Source organism: Panicum virgatum, chromosome 4N (assembly GCF_016808335.1).
Source record: "Panicum virgatum strain AP13 chromosome 4N, P.virgatum_v5, whole genome shotgun sequence".
NCBI lineage: Eukaryota > Viridiplantae > Streptophyta > Magnoliopsida > Poales > Poaceae > Panicum > Panicum virgatum.
The window spans coordinates 44,120,844-44,141,370 of NC_053148.1; the positions used below are offsets into that span (position 1 = coordinate 44,120,844).

Sequence of the window (20,527 nt, forward strand, 5' to 3'; positions counted from 1 at the left end):
GTCGGTACTTTATAAGTTTAACATATGAAAAGCTGCGATGATCGCCGTCGAAAGATCGAAAAAAACTATGGGAAACGATCCAACATGGCCCAGCGGCTAATTTGTAATTTTGTTTCATAAAAAAAGGAAAAAGAACACCAACCCTCCAAAAGTCACGAAACATGCAAATATCCATAACTCGAGCTTTTACATGCATCATAAAAAAGGCATCATGATTATGTGAAGCTCACGTATTAGTTCACAGCCATACATGATTGAACCAAAATAGTAAATTAAATGGCAAAACCAAAAAGACATTGCCTGTTTTTGGACAGCTAAAATTACTGAAATTTAAAATTACGAAAATCAAGCAGCATTGTCTTATGAATATTTTTGGTAACACTTCAGCATATAAAATAAAGATACAAATTTGTTAAAAAAGATCAATTCAGAGTCTCAATATAATGTTAGCTGACACTTGAAGTAATTCGCTTAATGAAATAAAGCTCTTGTCCCTTGAGTCCTTGACCAAAAACAACAGATAGCTTTTACTCAGGGCATATCACATCAAAAGAAATGCAGAAATCAATATGGTAAAAGAGAAATACAGAACGGAAATTTGGCCCATTAATTGTGCTTGCTCACTGGTTGCTTTGACATACCATTCTTTTGTCCTGTCTTCTTCTCCTTGTATGCCAATGAGGAGACCATTGTAAGTCCTGCACATCAACCAAAATAAATATGTAAGCAGCAGCTCACCGTTTACCATTTAATGTATTAAGCAATATATCACTACAGGTTCATCAGTCATGAATTTTCATGATTAAGCAGCAAATAAGTGAAGAGCATATACATCCGCAACCTTCCCGCGCAGCAACAGCTCATTCTCTATTTTCTGCAGGTTTTAGAAAAATATCTAATCTTCACAACTCTTCTCAGATGTGTTTCTAGAATCTAAATGGCCCTTCGTAAGCTGTGTTGTCAAAAGACTGAAATTAGAGCAAAAATCCTTCAGAAATCAGGGCAATGGAAATGAGGAACTGTGAATTGGGAATCAATCACAGTGCTTTTCTGACTAAATAAGGCCTCTTGTATTCAGTGCTTAATGTGGTAATCCCAAGTATTCAAAAATGGTAAAGTATCGAGTGAAAATGATCTAAATATAAGAAATTATTTTAAAATTAATTCAATAATACAATGGAAATAACCCACACTTTATCGCCAGATTGCTAAAATCATCCCCTAAGAACCAGATTGAAACAACAACTTCCAATAAAATTTGTGCCATAGCACGGGCACACGAAAGTTCATGTTGTCAATGAAAAACATATCAGATCTCTAGAGATACATTGCTAAGGAGAATGATAAAGTTGTCAGTGTGGTTGATCATTGAGTCAGTCAACAATGGAGACATACAAAGCCATCTGTTAAGGGCATTTTCAAAAAACTTTGAAATAGATTTACAGGCTTACATATGGGCATCTGAATGTAGCATGATTGCCATGCTCATTCATCGTAAATGTATTGAACGAACCATCCGATTAGAAGATGAGGAACGAGAGTACTCTATCCTGCTTGTGATGAGTGAATTGTCAACCGTGCGGTGTGATCGTGCGCTTGGTCTTTAGATTGCAGGTACACGGGCGTCGAGTGTCGACGGGGAGCTGCCGTGGAGGTGTTGTGGCTGATGGACCGTGCGGTGGACAGCAGTGAAGGGCAGCCGGGACCGGAGCTCGGACCGAGCGGCAGCTGTGGCGTCCACTCCTGGATCGAGGGCGCAAGCGGCGACGGAAGGCGGGTTTCTTGGTTTGCGCCACAAAACCAAGGAGGCGGACGGCGGTTGAAGACGCCAAGTCGTGGAGGGACGGGCGTCGGTCTCGAGACTGACGGAGGCGACGGGTGTCGACGGCGTCTAGGGCCTCGCCGCGGGCGAGGAGGTGACGGGCGTCGGACGGCGTCTAGGGCCGTCAGAAGGCCGAGGTGGGAATGGCGTCTAGGGCCACGGCGCGGAGGCGGGAATCTTCCCACGCATGAGGTTTTGGCGGTTTTCTCAAAACCGGCCATCTACCCGGGTTTCGCGGACCCTCCAAAACCGCAGACTGGATCTTCATCAAGACGGCGGCATCGCCGAGAAGACTTTGTTTCGAAGAAAGAACCTCGGCCGTCGGATGAGATCATGTACAGGGGGTGCTGCAGGCCAACCGGTCTGACTGGTCCCTGGCACCGGTCTGACCGGTCTAACCAACCGGTCTGACCGGTCCCGCGGGTATAAATACCCCTTCACTTGTGTTAGGTCAAGTGCGGCTTTTAGAACTTGTCCGTGAATTCTATGTTTCCCCAGGCCGCCGCCCCTGCGTCTCCCTCCCTCTGTTCCTCTCGGTTGAGATGATTTTGTACATGGATTGTTGAAACCTTGTAAGGGATTTTATTGGGAAAGGAGGCCCTATCCTCCTTGTGCCCTCTAGGCTTTTGAATCAACTCAATTCCCTCGTTTTGTGCCCGTTTGTGATGGATTTTGGCTTTGTTTTTGGTGCACACGATTGCGAGGAGGCTACGAGTTCTTTGCTGTGGTTCCCGTGCTTCTAGCCCTGTCCTAAACCCTCTGGAATCACTAGCTCGTTCGAATTCGATTTCTTGGGTTCTAGAGAAAACCCCATCCCTTTTGATCTTCTCCATAATTCTCAAGATTCGGTGATCTTTAGGACGAGATCATTTGGGGATATGTTCACGGGGTAGGGGCGAAGCTATCCCCCAAGTTTCATCGATTTTCGTGGTCGTTTGGTTGAGATTCTTTGTTTGAATCCATGTTTTCGGGGGTTTTCTGGGTGCCACCGGTCAGACCGGTAGGCAAGACCGGTCTGCTAGTTCCTGAATAGCCAAGACCGGTCAGACCGGTCCAGGCAGATCAGGTTGGCTGTTTTTCCGAGACGCTTCCGATTTGCTTCGTGGTTTCGCTTGCTTGTTCAAGGCCTTTTGTGTTGGTTTAGCTTTTCAATAGTTATTCCAAAACTTGATCAGAACGCTTGAGGGTTTGGGGGATTTTGGGATATAGGCCGACGATTCGAATTTCAAAGAAATTTTGATCGGCTCCCATTCACCCCCCCCCTCTGGTCGCCGGCTTCGGTCCCACAATTGGTATCAGAGCTTGGCTGAGGTTTTCAATACCTTAACCAGTTTGAAAACCACTTGGCGACCATGACGAGTCTTGGTAAGATCCCAGTGTTTTCCGGCGAGGATTATGCCTACTGGAAGGTTCGCATGAGAGCCTTCCTGCAGAGCATGGGAGCCGATGTCTGGGAGATTACCACGAACCAGCTTTACGAGGTGCTTGCTGTTCGGACCACACCTCTTCAGGTGACCCAGCACGAGGCTAACGCCAAGGCCGTCAATGCCTTGTTCGCTGGAGTTTCTCGTGCGGAGTTCTCACGCGTCCAGGGTTTTCAGGAAGCCCACAAAATTTGGACGTGCCTTGAGAACTACCATGAGGGTACACCTCAGATGAAGGCCAGACTGTTCGAGACTCACCGGCGTGAGTACGAGAACTTCACACAGGAGCCGGGTGTGAGCATTGACCTGAAGTTCAGTCGTTTTCAGTCGATTGTGAACAAGGTCAATGCGAACAGATCTGCTGATGCCCTTGAGTACACAGAGCACGAGAAGGCCCTCAAGTTTCTTTACGCACTTGATCGCTCTGTGTGGGATCTCAAGGTGAACACCATCATTGAGTCTGCTGGCTATGAGACTCTGACGGTGAACGAGCTTTTTAGCAAGCTCAAGGCCACGGAGGTGGATAACCAGACACGAGCCAAGCTCAATGGTGCCCCTCCTTCCAAGAGCGTCGCTCTTATGACTGGCCCAGGTGGATTGAGCTCTAACGCTAACTCTGCTCTTGGCTTTTCTCTTGCCTCCTTGCCTTCTGTTTCAGATGAGCAGCTGGAGACGCTGGGCGACGACGACTTGTGCCTCCTCATCAGCAAGTTCCAGCGCGTCTACCACAACAGGCAGAGGAAGAAGAACCCCGGGTGCTACAACTGCGGCGATCTGAACCACTTCATCGCCGATTGCCCCCAAGAAGTCCGGCGGTGGCCAGAACAACTCCTTCGACTACTACCGCCACCGCGACCGCGACGAGGGAGGTTCCAAAAAGGAGCGTCGGCGCCACAAGCACCGCAGCCGTGACCGGGGAGGATGCTTCGACAAGGATTCGCTCAAGAAGCGCTTCCAGTACAAGGCCAAGAAGCGGGAGAAGGCCTTCCTGGCGCAGCTCAGCGACCTTGACAAGAGCTCCGACACCGACCGCTCTTCTTCACCGACCTCCAACGACAACGACAAGAAGAAGAAGAAGCGGGACAAGGAAGCCACCGGCTTCATCGGCCTTTGCTTGGCGGCCGGTCGGCGCAAGAGCTTCTGCACCATGGCAGGCGAAGCCGATGGTACTCGTGCGTCTTCGGGTGGACATGCTACACCGACGCACTCCGGCTCTTCTCCTGGATCCGAGAGCGATTCAGAGGTAAACTCCACGATTGACCTGCTTGATACAGAGGTTAAGGAGTTGTACGCCACTCTCGACAACCAGAAGAGGCTGCTTAAGGAAGTAGCTAGAGAGCGTAGAAAGCTTAGGGCTGAGCTGGCTTGTGCTAGGGAGAAGTCTAGTGAGGATGAGTGCGCTGGCTGCATATCTCACATGAACGATCTTGTTGCTCTCCGTGCCAAGCATGATGAGAACGTCGCGAACTTAGATGTTGCTAAGATTTCGCTTGCTGACGTGTCTCATCAGCTCGCGAAGGCCAAGCATGAACTAGAACTGGTTAAGGATGCTCCTATTGTTAGCGATGTGCTTGAATGCGAGGAGTGTCCTATCTTTAAGTCTGATCTAGCTTTGTTGTAGTCTAAGTTTGCTACTGTTGTGTGCGAGCTAGAGGAGATGAAGTGTAGGCCAGTTTTGCTTGGTGCTTGTAAGCTTTGTCCCACGCTTAGGTCGAAGCTAGAGGAGAAGAACGCTTTGATTAAGTCTTTTGGAAAGACTAAGGTCATAGAGTCTAGCCCACCTATTGACTGCTCTGTTTGCCCTGGTTTGATTTCTGATTTGGATAATCTTGCGGTAGAGAAAGCCAACCTGGAGAATGAGAATACCTATCTTAGGGCGATTCTTAGTTGGGTTTCTGCTAGTGAGCCGCAGTTGGGCATGATGATCAAGCAGTTCAAGCGTGGTGATGGGTTTGGGGTCGGTTACACGTACACGAAGTCAGACTTTGACAGGTTGTACGGTAAGATTGGCAAGGCTGTTGGAAACACTGCTAGCATGAGCATGCAGCCTTCGCTTGTTGACCCCGCGGATGGTGTGCTTAAAGAACCACCAAAAGCACCTCCGCAGAAGCAGGTTTGGGTTCCAAAGCCCAATGAGCTGAGTAACTCCCTTGACACGCTCCCTGCTGCCACAGCCCAGGTTGCCCAGAAGAAGAGGGCTGCTCCTCCCCGTCCGCAGGCTAGGCCTCCACCTCCCAAGCGTGAGGTGAGTTCTGTGACAGGGAAGGTCACCTGGAGGAGTTTTGCTTCAGGAGGAAGTGGGCTGTGAGGAGAGAGCAGGAGAGACGGAATGCGGACATGTACTCTGCTCGGGTGCATGGTCCTTCTCGGCGTGGTGATAGGCGAGATGCTAGGGCGCACCGTGTAGGTGGAGGTCAGGGAGACGGTGGTGGTTACCGTGCTCCAGCAGGTGGTCGCTTTGCCGGCCGTGCTCCTGGTCGTTTTCAGTACGGCTATGGACCACGAGACCGAGGCTTTGGAGGAGGTTTTGAGGCTCCACGCTTTCCTCGCGGTGGTGTTCGTTAGTCACGCGGTAGACGGGACGGGGGATACGCTTTGTCTGGTTTTGCTAACCCTTCTGTAGAGCAAATGGCTCGACACTGGTTTGCTTCTCACTTTGCTAACCCCAGTGTTGAGACATTTGCTCACCCTTTGTCTCACTACTGATGTGCAGGTCGGAGGCTTGGAGAACAGGTGGATCATGGACTCTGGTTGTTCGCGCCACATGATCGGAAATGACAAATGGTTCTCCAGCCTCACCCCGATGTGCTCAAAGGAGTACATTTTATTCGGGGATATTGGAAGAGGAAAGGTACGTGGACTTGGCGCTATTCGGGTTTTTGATCGCTTTACCCTGAGAGAAGTTGCTTTGGTTTCGAATCTTGGCTTCAATTTGCTTTCTGTTTCACAACTTCTTGATGAGGGGTTTGAGGTTCGCTTTAAGGAGGGCTGTTCGCGTGTTTTGGATTCCAGGGGATATTTGGTTTGCCGGATTACACCTCGCGATCGAGTTTTCTTGGTTAACTTCTCTGGAACTCCTTTTGGCCCTTCTCATTGCTTGATGGCTGGTCCTTCTTCTGATTTGTGGAAGTGGCATAGGAGACTAGGACATTTGAGCTTCGATTTGTTGTCGAGACTGAGCTCACTTGGCCTGATCCGAGGATTGCCCAAATTGAAGTTTGAGAAGAACCTTGTTTGCCATCCGTGTCGCCACGGGAAAATGATTGCCGCTTCTCATCCGCCTGTTAATCAGGTGATGACCTCTCACCCTAGAGAGTTGCTACACATGGACACAATGGGTACTTCTAGGGTGATGTCTGTTGGTGGGAAGTGGTACGTGCTTATGATTGTGGACGACTTTTCTCGCTATTTTTGGGTCTTTTTCATGAGAACCAAGGATGAGGCTTTCGAGTTTGTTCGAGACTTGATCTTGAGGTTGAAAAACGAGTTACCCCAGGCCATGAGAGCGATCCGCAGTGACAATGGCACAGAATTCAAAAACGCTCGTTTTGATGCCTTTTGCGGTGATCAAGGGCTTGAACACCAGTATTCTTCTCCCTACACTCCACAACAGAATGGAGTTGTAGAGCGGGAGAATCGGACACTGGTTGAGATGGCGAGGACGATGCTCGATGAGCATAGGACTCCTCGCAAATACTGGGCTGAGACGGTTAACACCGCTTGTTACGTGTCCAACCGCATTTTCTTGCGTGATTTCATGTACAGGACTTCTTATGAGTTGCGGTTTGGACGCCAGCCCCGTGTTGACCATCTCAGAGTTTTCGGTTGCCGGTGCTTTGTGCTGAAAGATGGAAATCTTGATAAGTTTGAGTCTCGCTCGTCTGACGGTATTTTTCTCGGATATGCTTCTCACTCTAGAGCGTACCGTGTGCTGATTATTGATACTAACATCATCAGAGAGACTTGTGAAGTCAGTTTCGACGAGACTGTACCGTGCAATTCTTCTGTCTTTGAAGTTACAGGAGATGATGAGCTCGGCACCTCCATCTTTGAAGATGAGGAGGAAGAAGCTGCAGAGGGCGACGCTGAGGCTACCACGCGTGCTGTGGACCCAGCTATCTCTACCACGAGCTCGGACGATGACGACGGCCCCGATCCGACTACGTCTACTTCACGGGGGCTGTTCGAGGAGGTGACTTAGGCTACACCAGCTGCACCTGAGGAGGCACCAGCTTTGATTGAGGAGGAAGCGACTTCGACACGGGAAGCGCCGCGACACATTCAGCGTCGCCATCCACCTCAACAGATGCTCGGTGATCTCAACGAGCGAGTCACCAGGTCCAAGGTAACAAGTATCGCTGGCTTTGCTCATTCAGCGTTTGTTGCCTCTTTTGAGCCCAAAGATATTGGACACGCTCTTTCTGATTCTAATTGGGTCAATGCCATGCATGAGGAACTTGAAAATTTTGAAAGAAACCAAGTTTGGGTTTTAGTCGAGCCTCCACCTGCTTGTAATCCCATCAGAACGAAGTGGGTTTTCAAAAACAAGTAGGGTGAGGATGATTTGGTTGTTCGAAACAAGGCTCATCTTGTTGCCCAGGGGTTTTGCCAAAAAAAGGGTATTGATTTTGAGGAAACTTTTGCCCCTGTTGCTCGTTTGGAAGCTATTCGAATCTTTCTTACATTTGCTACTTCCAAGGGTATTAAGGTTTTCCAAATGGATGTTAAATCTGCCTACTTGAATGGTTTTTATCGAAGAAGAGGTTTATGTGAAGCAACCCCCTGGTTTCGAAAATCCCAAGTTTCCAAACCGTGTTTATAAACTTCAGAAAGCTCTTTACGGTTTGAAACAGGCGCTTAGAGCTTGATATGATAGATTGAAAACCTTTTTGTTGGCTCAGGGCTTTAAAATGGGATGTGTGGATAAAACTTTGTTCCTCATGCGATCTGGCACTGATTTTCTTTTAGTTCAGATATACGTGGATGATATTATCTTTGGTGGCTCTTCTCACGCTTTTGTGTCCAAGTTTTCTGAGCAGATATCCAGGGAGTTCGAGATGAGCATGATGGGTGAGCTGCAGTTCTTCCTGGGGCTGCAGATCAAGCAGACTCCTCAGGGCACTTTTGTCCATCAAGCCAAGTACACTAAAGACTTGCTGCGGAAGTTCGACATGAGCGACTTGTCTCCTCAGCCGACTCCGATCAGTACATCTACGGCGCTTGATAAGGACTTAGACGGCGAGGCGGTGGACCAGAAGGAGTACAGGAGCAAGATCGGCTCCCTCCTGTACCTGGCGGCGACGCGACCGGACATCCAGTTCGGCGTCTGCCTCTGCGCGCGGTATCAGGCTTCGCCGCGCACCTCCCACAGGCAGGTGGTGAAACATATCTTCAGGTATCTGAAATTCACCCCTGAATTTGGTCTTTGATATTCTGCGGATTCTTCTCTGGTTTTGGTGGGCTTTTCTGATGCCGATTTCGGTGGGTGTCGGTTGGATCGCAAGTCGACATCCGGCACTTGTCAATTTCTCGGTACATCTTTGGTGTCTTGGTCCTCTCACAAGCAGGCTAGCGTAGCGCTTTCTTCCACAGAAGCTGAGTATGTTGCCGCTGCTAGCTGCTGCTCCCAGATACTTTGGATGAAACAAACCTTGCAGGATTATGGCTTGAGTTTCGGTAGGGTTCCCATCTTTGTAGACAACATGTTAGCCATTAGCATTGCAAAGAACCTTGTCCTACACTCCAGAACCAAGCACATAGACATCCGATTCCATTTCCTGTGAGACAACCATGAGAGAGGACACATAGACTTGATCCATGTCCCATCTGAGAGGCAAACTGCAGATATCCTCACCAAACCGCTAGAGCAGGACACTTTTGCTCGCTTGCGAGGGGAGCTTGGGGTGTGTTACCCCTTTTGATCGCTGACTTTTCTTTGATTAGCTTTGTAGGTCTTGTTTGCTCTTCTTTTTGTTTTCTAGGTTTGGTAGTTGCATTGTGCATATGCATTGTACATGTTTGCATTTTGCATTGTCTCACTTGCACTAGCATTCTTGTATACATTGCTATGATCTTCTAGTGCCTGCTAGTGTGAGTTGATAAACTTGATCATGTATAGCTTGCTCCACTGTGTATATGACATCATCTGAGTTAAGCTATTGTGATTTGAAAATCTGAAAACATGATCACCCTGTCTTGGCTACTAGCATGTTAGGGCGTGTTGATATGCTTTGCTATCTTATTCATGCTAGTGTGGCTTTTCGTTCAGCAATTCATAATTGAAATGATCTTAATCTGATAAAATTGCTTGAACTGTACTTGAAATGGATTGAAAAGATCCAGGTGGGATTGCTTGTCGCACTGATCGAGCTTTCGGGACGGCTCACTTTGCACTTGTGAGAACCCGGGCAAGGCTGTGCATGACTGAAATGAGTGCTTTAAGCTTCTGATTGTCTTTGACATAGGCTTGGCCTCGTTGCTAAGTGAAGCTTGACAAGCTTTCAACCCCTGGCATTAAGAATTGCATGATATAAATTTGATTGAAAAATGAAGGTTGGCAACTTGTTTTGGCTGGTTTGGCTCACCTGTATGAGTTTGAGTAGCACTGCTTTCCATTCCCTACTTGTTAGTGCTAGATCATGGGTGATGCTTTTATTTCTCCTAAACTGAACTTGCCTAGCTCTAGACTGATTTGATATACCCTGTTGAGCTAGATGCAGGTCTGGTTTATGGATGCACATGTGCTTGAGACTAGATGTTGCTCATATCTTTGTATCCCTGAATGCTTTCACTTACACCTCCTGCATTGCATTCATTGCATAGCATCTGTTCAGGGGGAGTCTCACCTTCAGGGGGAGCTTTAGGTCTTTTAAGGTTTGATGTGTGCATGTGCCAACAAGGGGGAGAATTTTGGGAGAAGTGATCGAACAAGGGGGCTTTGTGAGTGCATCATTTTGGGAGAGTTGTTTGTGAGTGCATCATTTTGGGAGAGTTGCACTTGTGAGAGGAAAAAATTTTCTTGGGGAGTTTCTGCTTTGGTTTTGGCTCCTGGTTTACTCGTTTTCCCTCTGCTTCTTGCATGACTACGTCGAGCGTTACCTCTGTCTTTGAGGAGTCATGTTGTGGCTTTTGATCGATTGCGTCGAGCCTTTGCCCTTGTCTTAGGGGATCGATCTTTGCTTGAGTAAGTGACTGTTCTTGCCTTTCTGAGCTTTTCGTCACTTGCTTGAGTTCTTCTCTTTCGTGCTTCTTTGTTCTTCTTTGGTTTCACTTCTCTTGTTCGTCTGTGGTGTGTTGACAATGCACTCATCAAGGGGGAGATTGAGGAACGAGAGTACTCTATCCTGCTTGTGATGAGTGAATTGTCAATCGTGCGGTGTGATCGTGCGCTTGGTCTTTGGATTGCAGGTACACGGGCGTCGAGTGTCGACGGGGAGCTGCCGTGGAGGTAATGTGGCCGATGGACCGTGCGGTGGACAGCGGTGAAGGGCAGCCGGGACCGGAGCTCGGACCGGGCGGCAGCTGTGGCGTCCACTCCTGGATCGAGGGCGCAAGCGGCGACGGAAGGCGGGTTTCTTGATTTGCGCCACAAAACCAAGGAGGCGGACGGCGGTTGAATACGCCAAGTCGTGGAGGGACGGGCGTCGGTCTCGGGACTGACGGAGGCGACGGGCGTCGACGGCGTCTAGGGCCTCGCCACGGGCGAGGAGGTGACGGGCGTCGGACGGCGTCTAGGGCCGTCAGAAGGCCGAGGCGGGAACGGCGTCCAGGGCCACGACGCGGAGGCGGGAATCTTTCCGCGCATGAGGTTTTGGCGGTTTTCTCAAAACCGGCCATCTACCCAGGTATCGCGGACCCTCCAAAACCGAGGACTGGATCTTCATCAAAACGGCGGTATCGCGGAGAAGACTTCGTTTCGAAGAAAGAACCTCGTCCGTCGGATGAGATCATGTACAGGGGGTGCTGCAGACCAACCGGTCTGACCGGTCCCTGGCACCGGTCTGACCGGTCTAACCAACCGGTCTGACCGGTCCAGCGTACCGGTCTGACCGGTCCCGCGGGTATAAATACCCCTTCACTTGTGTTAGGTCAAGTACGGCTTTTAGAACTTGTCCGTGAATTCTCTGTTTCCCCAGGCCGCCGCCCCTGCGTCTCCCTCCCTCTGTTCCTCTCGGTTGAGATGATTTTGTCCATGGATTGTTGAAACCTTGTAAGGGATTTGATTGGGAAAGGAGGCTCTATCCTCCTTGTGCCCTCTGGGCTTTTGAATCAACTCAATTCCCTCGTTTTTGTGCCCGTTTGTGATGAATTTTGGCTTTGTTTTTGGTGCACACGATTGCGAGGAGGCTACGAGTTCTTTGATGTGGTTCCCGTGCTTCTAGCCCTGACCTAAACCCTCTGGAATCATTAGCTCGTTCGAATTCGATTTCTTGAGTTCTAGAGAAAACCCCATCCCTTTTGATCTCCTCCATAATTCTCAAGATTCGGTGATCTTTAGGACGAGATCTTTTGGGGATATGTTCACGGGGTAGGGGCGAAGCTATCCCCCAAGTTTCATCGATTTTCGTGGTCGTTTGGTTGAGATTCTTCGTTTGAATCCAATTATATATGCTAAAATAGTAGTTTTCAGTAAACAGAGGTTTTTAGCAAGGTATCATCCTACCAAAACATAAATTCAAGATAGTCATAGGCACACATAAAGTAGTTTGCTTAAAGCTATCTGAAAACAACTATATCTGAAAGCTACTTTGGTAACCGCTAACCAGGCATTTCAAATTCTGTGACTAACATCAACTCCAACATTTCAACATTGTGGTATATCCTAGAGTACAGCTCATGCTGTCATGCACCAAATACAACAAAACCAGAGAACTCGAAATGGTCACTGCAGGTACAAAATTAAGGGAACATTACATAAACCATAAGTAAATAGTTCACCTTGACGATTGATGTGATGTCATGGAGTGGGGTCCTTGGGTACCAAGGTAAGGGGCTCGTCCTCTTTGGTGCAGTCCTCAAACATTCCCCTTGTTCTTGGATGTTGTCCGGGCCTGTCGAACCAGCGGCTTGACAGCACCCTTCACCAGCACAGCTCTTGGTGGTGCCACCCTCCTGATAAAGAACCCGCCACTAGAGATGTCGGCGAGGGACGGCCTGGTAGCAGTCCTCACTTCAGGCACCTTGTATTTCTTGCATGAATTTTATATAGCACATCAGTGATGCAAGATTCATATAAATGCCTCACCAGATCAATATATAGCACATCAGTGATGCAAGATTCATATAAATGCCTCATCAGATCAATAAACGGGCGCAGGAATCACAATTTTCTTACAGCTATTCTGCTCTTATCTTGTTCTTGGTGTGAGTTCTGTGGCTCTTCTCCTGGATGTATGCGCGAAATTTCTCCTGCCATTCAATAATTATTCGGACGAAATTGGCAAGTAGAATCTAGAGAACACACGGACAACTGATGCACCCAAAAAAATACACACCTCTTGTTCGGCAAGCTCTGAAAATGTCACGGCAGCAAAGAAAGCTTCTAACATTATTATGGCAGCAACCTCACAAAATCAAATAGAACAAGGTCAAACAGCAAGATCCACTCACTTCTCGGCAAGCTTATTATGGCAGTTAGTTTCACATCGACAATTATGCACCTCACAAAATCAAATAGAACAAGGTAAAACAGCAAGATCCACTCACTTCTCGGCAAGCTCTGAAAATGTCAAGCAGGTTAGCAAAGAGAATGAATAGCAAGGACAGAAGGGGGAACAAATACCTGTTCAATCAGTTTCTGAAACAAACTACTTCTCTGGACATGAACACCAAAAATGTATATGCATTACCTGGACTTAACTGCATCAATCAGATCCAATTATCTGGCCGCACAGCTGGTTCTTGAGTCCCTGAGTTTGCCCCTGAGTAACCCCTTGTATCACTTGATTCCATCTTGAATGTCAAAGGCCTGGCTCTATCTCTTCGTCCAGTAACCTGCGAGAGGGGTTAAAGCTCCAGAAATATGAGTAGATGTGCAGTGCTGAAACCATGTATCTCCAGTAAACAAAGCACATTGTTTTTTTGTCACTGTCAAGAGTTCATGGCAGATATATAGCAGTGTCCATTCAGTATAAGAAATAAGCAAACAGAATAAAATGGAGAGTGATAATAAGGACACTGGTTCGTGCTGTGCCTCTGAAAAACATGCAGACATTGCAGAACTTGATTGGTGGAGCTTTGGTTATTTATGCCAGGAATCTATTACTGCTAGCTTCAATAAACATGGTAAGGAACACCAAGTATCAAAGGCACCATACAGAAAGGCCGCCGACAGCTATACCATTGAAATAACCACTTCGTTGTACAATTAAGTCAACCATTTCTAGCTTGTTTGGTTGCTCATGATATCCTTCATGCTAATGTATTCAGCAATTATATCATTAAAGAATGTTTTTGCAATGTCTCGAAAAATATCCGAATTATCTACACAACTCTCATCAAATGAGACTCTAGATGGCTAGACAAATGATGACATCAAAAAAATCCTTAAAAAATCAGGAGAGCTTTCTTCTACAAGTGTGCATTGTGTTCCTTTTGCAGCAAACTTAACTTTTACCTGGTTAACCTGCAAAACTACGGCACTCAAAATCCTATTTCAGAAGTTAAAGCCAAGATAATGTCCTATTTATTTTCATAAAGTTAAGAATCAGAGGGTATCAAATGAAATGAATCAAACTAACAAGAGAATATCCTGATCAACAAATTTGAAGGAAAGAAACTCAGAATGACAAGCAAACATTTCGGGACTTGGACACAAAGGTTTGGCCCTGCAAGCCTCAAAATCGCAGCTCATACATTCCAATTTGCCTGAAGTCTAAAACAAATGTTTCCAAACAATAGTGCAATCTCATTCCGCAAAGCCCTATCAAGATTAAATATACTAATCAGTGAAGGAGGATCTCACGCTACCTGATGAAGCCATGACAGAGCAATTTTGGGATTACTAATATTACCTCACAATTACTATTGCTGCCATTTAATGCATTTAGCAAATATATCAGAAAACTTGCCTCGTATCAAACACGTGCATGGCGCTCTACAAGTTCTTGAGGTGCTCCTTGGGGGCAATGGTTGAAATTTTCCTGTAGCCAAGCCGAGCTCACCCCTGAGGTCTTTCTATCCTTCACTCCCTCTGGCGGTTCTGGTGGACGAATCCCAACCTGCGCCTGAACCATATCCCTCCATCCATCACTCTGTATCATGCCAGCGACTGCATTTCCCTCCAGAGGTAGTCCAAGAATCATTGCCACATCTTGTAGAGTTATGGACACTTCACCGCAAGGCAGGTGGAAGCTATGTGTTTCCGGACTCCAACGGTCAACAAAAGCAGTAAGAAAGGGTGCATCCATCACTGGCAGACCCGCGCACACAACTCGAGCCAAAGGCAGCAACCCAGCCCGTCGCAGGTACGGCGCGTACCGCTCATCCCATCGGAGAGGCGAGTGAGTACGTGCACGGAGGGGCTGCAACGCTTGAAACGGAAACATACAATAGGGTCAGTATCGGTGCAAGCCATGTTCACTTCATGCACATATATTTTGCAAAACAACACTTACTTCCCCTTCGTCAGCTATTACGTGTGCGCGGTGCTTGGAGTCGTAGAACGTTTCCAGTAGGGGGAACATTGGATGAGCCATCCTGCATAGACGAAACGAAGCTTCATTAGTACCAACAATTGCATGTCCTCAAGCATATTCTCGAACTAATGGAACAACTACACAACTATTTATGGCATTATGATTCTAAAGTCATTCCATACTAGTATGGAGCCTATTATCCATTACTCCAAAATAAACATTATGATTCTAAAGTCATTCCATACACAAAAATCATTAAAACATTATGATTCTAAAGTCATTCCATACACAAAAATCATTAGTGCAACTCCGTCATAACTACAATGGAGCCCAAGGATGTCACACCCCATTTCTTTCACTAGTTCTCTTATTTTTTGCCTTGCATTACTCCAACTAATACTCTCATTGCCACTACCTAACCCTAACAAATGTAATATTTGAGACATGCAAGTCATTCCTCTCGTTAAATTCGGGAGCAGAGAAGCATCTGAGTATCACCTAAACATCCATTTATGAGCATACTACCATATACAACATATATCTTCAAATCAAAAAGCTAACCCTAATCAACAAAAACCACTAAAATCTAGCAATGCACAAAGAAAATCGAAGAGAGAATAAAGGCAATACCTTCGGGGGAGGGGCCCGAACGTTTCCCCCCACTCCCCCCCTAAAATGACGGATTTGGGGGGGACCTGAGGGGGGGGGCGGTCGCCGACTGCGGCAGGAACAAGCCGCCGGGCTCGGTCTGGAGGAAGGAGAAAGGGAGGGTGGGGGAGGAGGGGGCCGGCGCGGGCCCAGGATAAGCGCCTGTCGCGCCACCCTGCATGGCGCGACAGGCGTACACGTCACCAGCCTGCGTGGCGCGCCGCTGCCCACCGCCGCCAGCGTGGCAGCCCTGGCGTGCAGTGGCGCGACAGAGGTTACTTGTCACGCCACTATAGTTGGCGCAACCAAACGGGCTATACCGTGTAAATAAAATCCATAGCAGGTTAAAATTAAAATATTATTAAAAAAGGTTAAAAATAAAAAAATTCTGGGGCGAGAAGCCGGCCGGGGGCGGGCGGCACGGCTCGGCGGCGAGGGTGCCGCCGCGTCGCCTGAGGTGGGGGAGGGCGGCGGGGTTAGGGTCTGGGGTTGTCGAGGGGGGCCGGGGAGCCATCACCATCGCCGGACATAGAAGGAAGTCTTCGGGGGGGGGGGGGGCGGCCGCGACCCGGCGGTGGGCGGCGGTGCGGCGAGGCGCCACGTGGAGCCGCAGGTGGCAGGCGGGGTAGGCGGCGGGGGTGCCGCGTCCCGACGAGTGAGCGGCGGCGGCGGCGATGGGTGCGGGCGGCGCGGCAAGGCGGCACGGCGCCGCCGGCCGCCGAGGACGGCGACGGGGCACGTCCGGGCGGGGGCAGCGGCCGGCTGGAGACGACGCTGGAACCGGCGGTCGGACGCGTGGCAGCTGGAGGGGAGGGATGCGCGATCCAGAGCAACTCCAACAGACCCTCTATCAAACCCCCTACCCCAAATTTGAAGGGTGAAATCAAGAAAAACAGCTCTAGCAGGCCCTCTACTTGAGTCCCTAAACTATGAAGGCCTCCAAATCCCCCCTCCACCCCCTAGGCCTGGAGATCTCTAGGGAGCCCTCCATCCGTGGGCCCCACTCACCAGCCCCTCTAGACTTGAATGAGGGCTCAAATATGAGGGCTTCTGCTGGAGTTGGATACTATTTGGAGGATATGAGATGGGTACCAGCCCCCCAAAACTATATGAGAGTTGTGATTTAGGAGCTATTGTTGGAGATGCTCTCAGCGTGAAACCAAGTCAACCCTGGGCGGTCTCATACCGGCACGAGCCCTTTTTTTACTAGACGAAAAGCGACGGTGCTGGCACGACTCTACAAATGGTGCATCAGCATGTCCGCCGGCCGGCGACGGTACCGCGTCGCGACACCGGCCCACAGCATAAGTACCCTCACTAGCTCGCTCCATCTCTTCGTTCACTCCAAGGCACGAACGCTCAAGTAGCTGCTGCCGTCAGCGTCCGTGACGAAGCGAGCGGGGCGCGGGCACAGGCCGCTCGAGCTTGCAGTGCGTGCCCCTTGCTTGGTGAAGGAAACACGAGCGAGCGAGGCATCGTCATCCGCGCCGGCCGGCAAGCCTCCGTCGTCGTCGTCGCCATGGGCTCGGCGGCGAGCTCCTGCTGCGGTTCGGAGAAGGTCGAGCAAGGGTGCGCGCCTTTACGATCACGTTCTTTTAAATTTTGGAATTTTAAACTCGAGGCTCGTGAGGCCGTTTCATTTGATTTGATTTCCGCTGCGCGTGGTTTGTTTTGATGATGATGATTAGGTGCATGAGCGCGTCCATGAGCAGCACGTGGAGGATCTTCAGCTACAAGGAGCTCCACGCCGCCACCAACGGCTTCAGCGAGGAGAACAAGCTCGGCGAGGGCGGCTTCGGCAGCGTCTACTGGGGCAAGACGGCCGACGGCCTGCAGGTACGTGGCAGGCTAGGGTTGGTCCACATCCACACACCACTGCACGGAGCACACGCAACGCCTCGGCGGCCGTGCCTCAGTGTACTGTGCCTGTCCTAGCTAGAAACTGCTTGTGTTCAATTCTGATCCATTCCGACATGGCATGCATGCCGCAGATCGCGGTGAAGAAGCTCAAGGCCACCAACAACTCCAAGGCGGAGATGGAGTTCGCGGTGGAGGTGGAGGTGCTGGCCCGCGTGTGCCACCGGAACCTGCTGGGCCTCCGCGGCTACTGCGCCGGCGCCGACCAGCGCATGATCGTCTACGACTACATGCCCAACCTCAGCCTGCTCTCCCACCTCCACGGCCAGTTCGCCGCCGAGGCCCGCCTCGACTGGCGCCGCCGCATCGCCGTCGCGCTCGGCTCCGCCGAGGGCCTCGTGCACCTCCACCACGAGGCCGCGCCGCACATCATCCACCGGGACATCAAGGCCAGCAACGTGCTCCTCGACTCCGACTTCGCGCCGCTCGTCGCCGACTTCGGCTTCGCCAAGCTCGTGCCGGAGGGGGTCTCCCACATGACCACCCGCGTCAAGGGCACGCTCGGCTACCTCGCGCCCGAGTACGCCATGTGGGGCAAGGTCTCCGGCGCCTGCGACGTCTACAGCTTCGGCATCCTGCTCCTCGAGATCATCTCCGGCCGCAAGCCCATCGAGCGCCTGCCCTCGGGCGCCAAGCGCACCATCACCGAGTGGGCCGAGCCGCTCATCGCGCGCGGCCGCCTCGGGGACCTCGTCGACCCGCGCCTCCGCGGCGCGTTCGACGCCGCCGAGCTCTCGCGCGTCGTCGAGTGCGCCGCGCTCTGCGTGCAGGGCGAGCCCGACCGCCGCCCGGACATGCGGACCGTCGTCCGCATCCTGCGTGGGGACAGCGACGCCGTGCCGGCGGGGCCAGGCGGCGGCAAAGGCGGCCGGCCGCCGGTGAGGATCGAGAGCGTCAAGTACGCGGACCGCCTGATGGAGATGGACAAGAGCAGCTCGTACTACGGTGAGCCAGAGGACGGCGACGAGGAGGAAGAGGAGGAAGAAGAAGACATCGACGACGAGGAGGTGGAGGAGTACTCGCTGATCGACGACAAGAGCAGCATGAACTTCGGGGCGTTCGGCGCCATGCCGGTGCAGACGATGCACGACCCGTACGCCAAGAGGTTCTCATCAGGGAATGCTAATAATGCCGTCAGGATCTGATCGATCATGTACTCAAAGAACATTCTATTGATTTTGTTGGGAGTAAATTAAACCTGCCCGTAATCGAGTTATAGTTCCAGAGAATTGATCATTTATATGTTGAATCCTTATCTTGTGATCTGTGGATCTTATGAAGTTCTTCTATGCTAAAATTCAGTTGTGTTCTATATATGATAGTACATCTGAATATCTGATGGCAAACATTTCTCACTGAACAATCAATCAGCTGGTGTTGTCTGCAGTTGCAACCCTGCAGGCCTACCTGACTAATATAAGAAAAGATACAGCGTAAGCAACGGTTCTTAAATGAAGGGTATTTGTATAATGTTGGATTTGGATATAAAGAATAGGCAGGCCTGCCTCGTTGCATCTTACTGATAGTACTGTACAATTATTGGATCGCTGGTGGATCTTAGCTGATGTCGACTTTGAGGTTGTGATTGCCTCGAATTGTTCGCAAGTTTTCGTTCCTAGTCTTTGCCTGTTTGGTAGTGTCGGTACCCTGTAGCAGGGGTACCCACTTGTACTGCAGCAAGGCAGGGTTCGCGTAGTCCTCCGTAACTATACGGTAAATGGCGGAGCAGCCGGGCCCCACGGGTCCCTTACCGCACCGGGCCAACGGCCCCGAACCCGCTCCCCGCTCTGGGACGGGTCCGGAGACGCCATGTGTCCCTGAGGAGAGGAAACTCCGAGCCGACCGCCGAGGCCTCGGACCCCCCCCCCCATAGGGTCCGGGACCTCCCGCGTCCATCCGAGCCCAGGGTTTCATTTTCCGACCGGTCCGGCCTAACCGCTGGGATCCGGTTCCGGCTAACCGGTCCGGTTAGGCCGGTTACCGGTCGGAACCGGCCAAACGCAAATTTGAATTCAAATTTCCCCGTTGAAGCGGTTCTAACCGGTATACCGGCCGGTTAGACCGGTTTACCGGGCGGTTTGGCCGGTATACCGGTGACTTGGACGGTCCGGTTCCTAGCGGCATACCGGCCGATTATTCCGGTTTACCGGCCGGTTTGGCCGGTATACCGGTGGTTTCGAGCAGTTTTCCGACGCTTAAAAAATGGATCCCCGGTGTGAAATAAAAAGAAATTTCGTCATTAGCTATGCACGTTTTAATGTAAATGTCCTTACCAAAGCAATAATTTATAATTATATATACAAATACAATAGTAATAAGCGTGCATACAAATACGGAGTCATACACATATACACATGAAATGAAAGTTCAACGTAGGAATGGGAAGACCCCCATTTGGGACGCGGTTTGGTATTCGGAGGTGGACATCAAAGCGATACCTCGCACTCTAAGCAGCTCAGCCTTGTAGTGTTGCCAAGTTTGGCCCGTCCACGCCGATGTTGTCTGCTATTCCTGAACTAACATAGTATAATAATGGGATCCTTCCCATTCGTACACCCATCTCGTCGGTGGCTGCATGCTGATGTCAGGAATGTGGTAGTGAAAAGATTGCCTGGAATCGCTGTAGGAGGAAGAAGAGTGCTGTGGACTGTCATAGTCCGTCGGTCCACTTGTTCTCCTCTGCGAGTGCGGTACTCCATGGTTGGTGTCCTGAGTAGCATGTGTGAACTGAGTCTCCCCTGCAATCAACCAAATTTCATAATTAGTAGTCAATACTCATAGTCAGAAATATGTGTCTATTTATATGTGTAATGTATACCTGTGAAACGAACACCACGAGCACCACCACTACCAGCAGCAGCAGCATGAGCACCACTACCACCACCTCCAGCATCAGGATCAGCACCGTCACCATCATCACCATCATCGGCCGAGCTTCTATCCTCGGACTCCTGATACGGAGGACTACGCTCACCTTCGCCATCATCAGTCTCGGTGTCGCTGCTCACTGGTTTTACTGTTTCTTTGCCTTTTCGACGCTTCGGGTCACCCTTCTTAGGCCCCTTCTGCAGCTTTCTCTT

The 20,527-nt window shown here is 50.0% G+C and overlaps 1 protein-coding gene and 1 long non-coding RNA gene across 2 annotated transcripts; one reads left to right on the plus strand and one right to left on the minus strand.

Moving 5' to 3' along the window:
- Positions 1–426: 426 nt before the first annotated feature.
- LOC120671584 lies at positions 427–12,862 on the minus strand. The gene is made up of 4 exons (XR_005673677.1): positions 12,741–12,862; positions 12,581–12,654; positions 12,184–12,434; positions 427–698 (listed from the first exon to the last, which is right to left on the minus strand). It is a non-coding gene; the product is annotated as an uncharacterized LOC120671584 (long non-coding RNA).
- Positions 12,863–17,049: 4,187 nt separating this feature from the next.
- On the plus strand, positions 17,050–18,884 carry LOC120669444 (PTI1-like tyrosine-protein kinase At3g15890). The gene is made up of 4 exons (XM_039949195.1): positions 17,050–17,099; positions 17,219–17,366; positions 17,522–18,392; positions 18,835–18,884. The coding sequence occupies exons 1-4, from the start codon at positions 17,050–17,052 to the stop codon at positions 18,882–18,884; spliced, it is 1,119 nt and encodes a 372-aa protein (XP_039805129.1).
- The last annotated feature ends 1,643 nt before the right edge of the window (positions 18,885–20,527 follow it).

What these genes read in the sequence shown, in the direction of transcription:
- LOC120669444 (XM_039949195.1), top strand. Translation starts at nt 17,050, where the DNA reads ATGGGCTCGGCGGCGAGCTCCTGCTGCGGTTCGGAGAAGGTCGAGCAA. An exon ending in TCGGAGAAGGTCGAGCAAGG is followed by an intron (nt 17,100 to 17,218) that starts GTGCGCGCCTTT and finishes GATGATGATTAG; the next exon opens with GTGCATGAGCGCGTCCATGA. An exon ending in AGACGGCCGACGGCCTGCAG is followed by an intron (nt 17,367 to 17,521) that starts GTACGTGGCAGG and finishes TGCATGCCGCAG; the next exon opens with ATCGCGGTGAAGAAGCTCAA.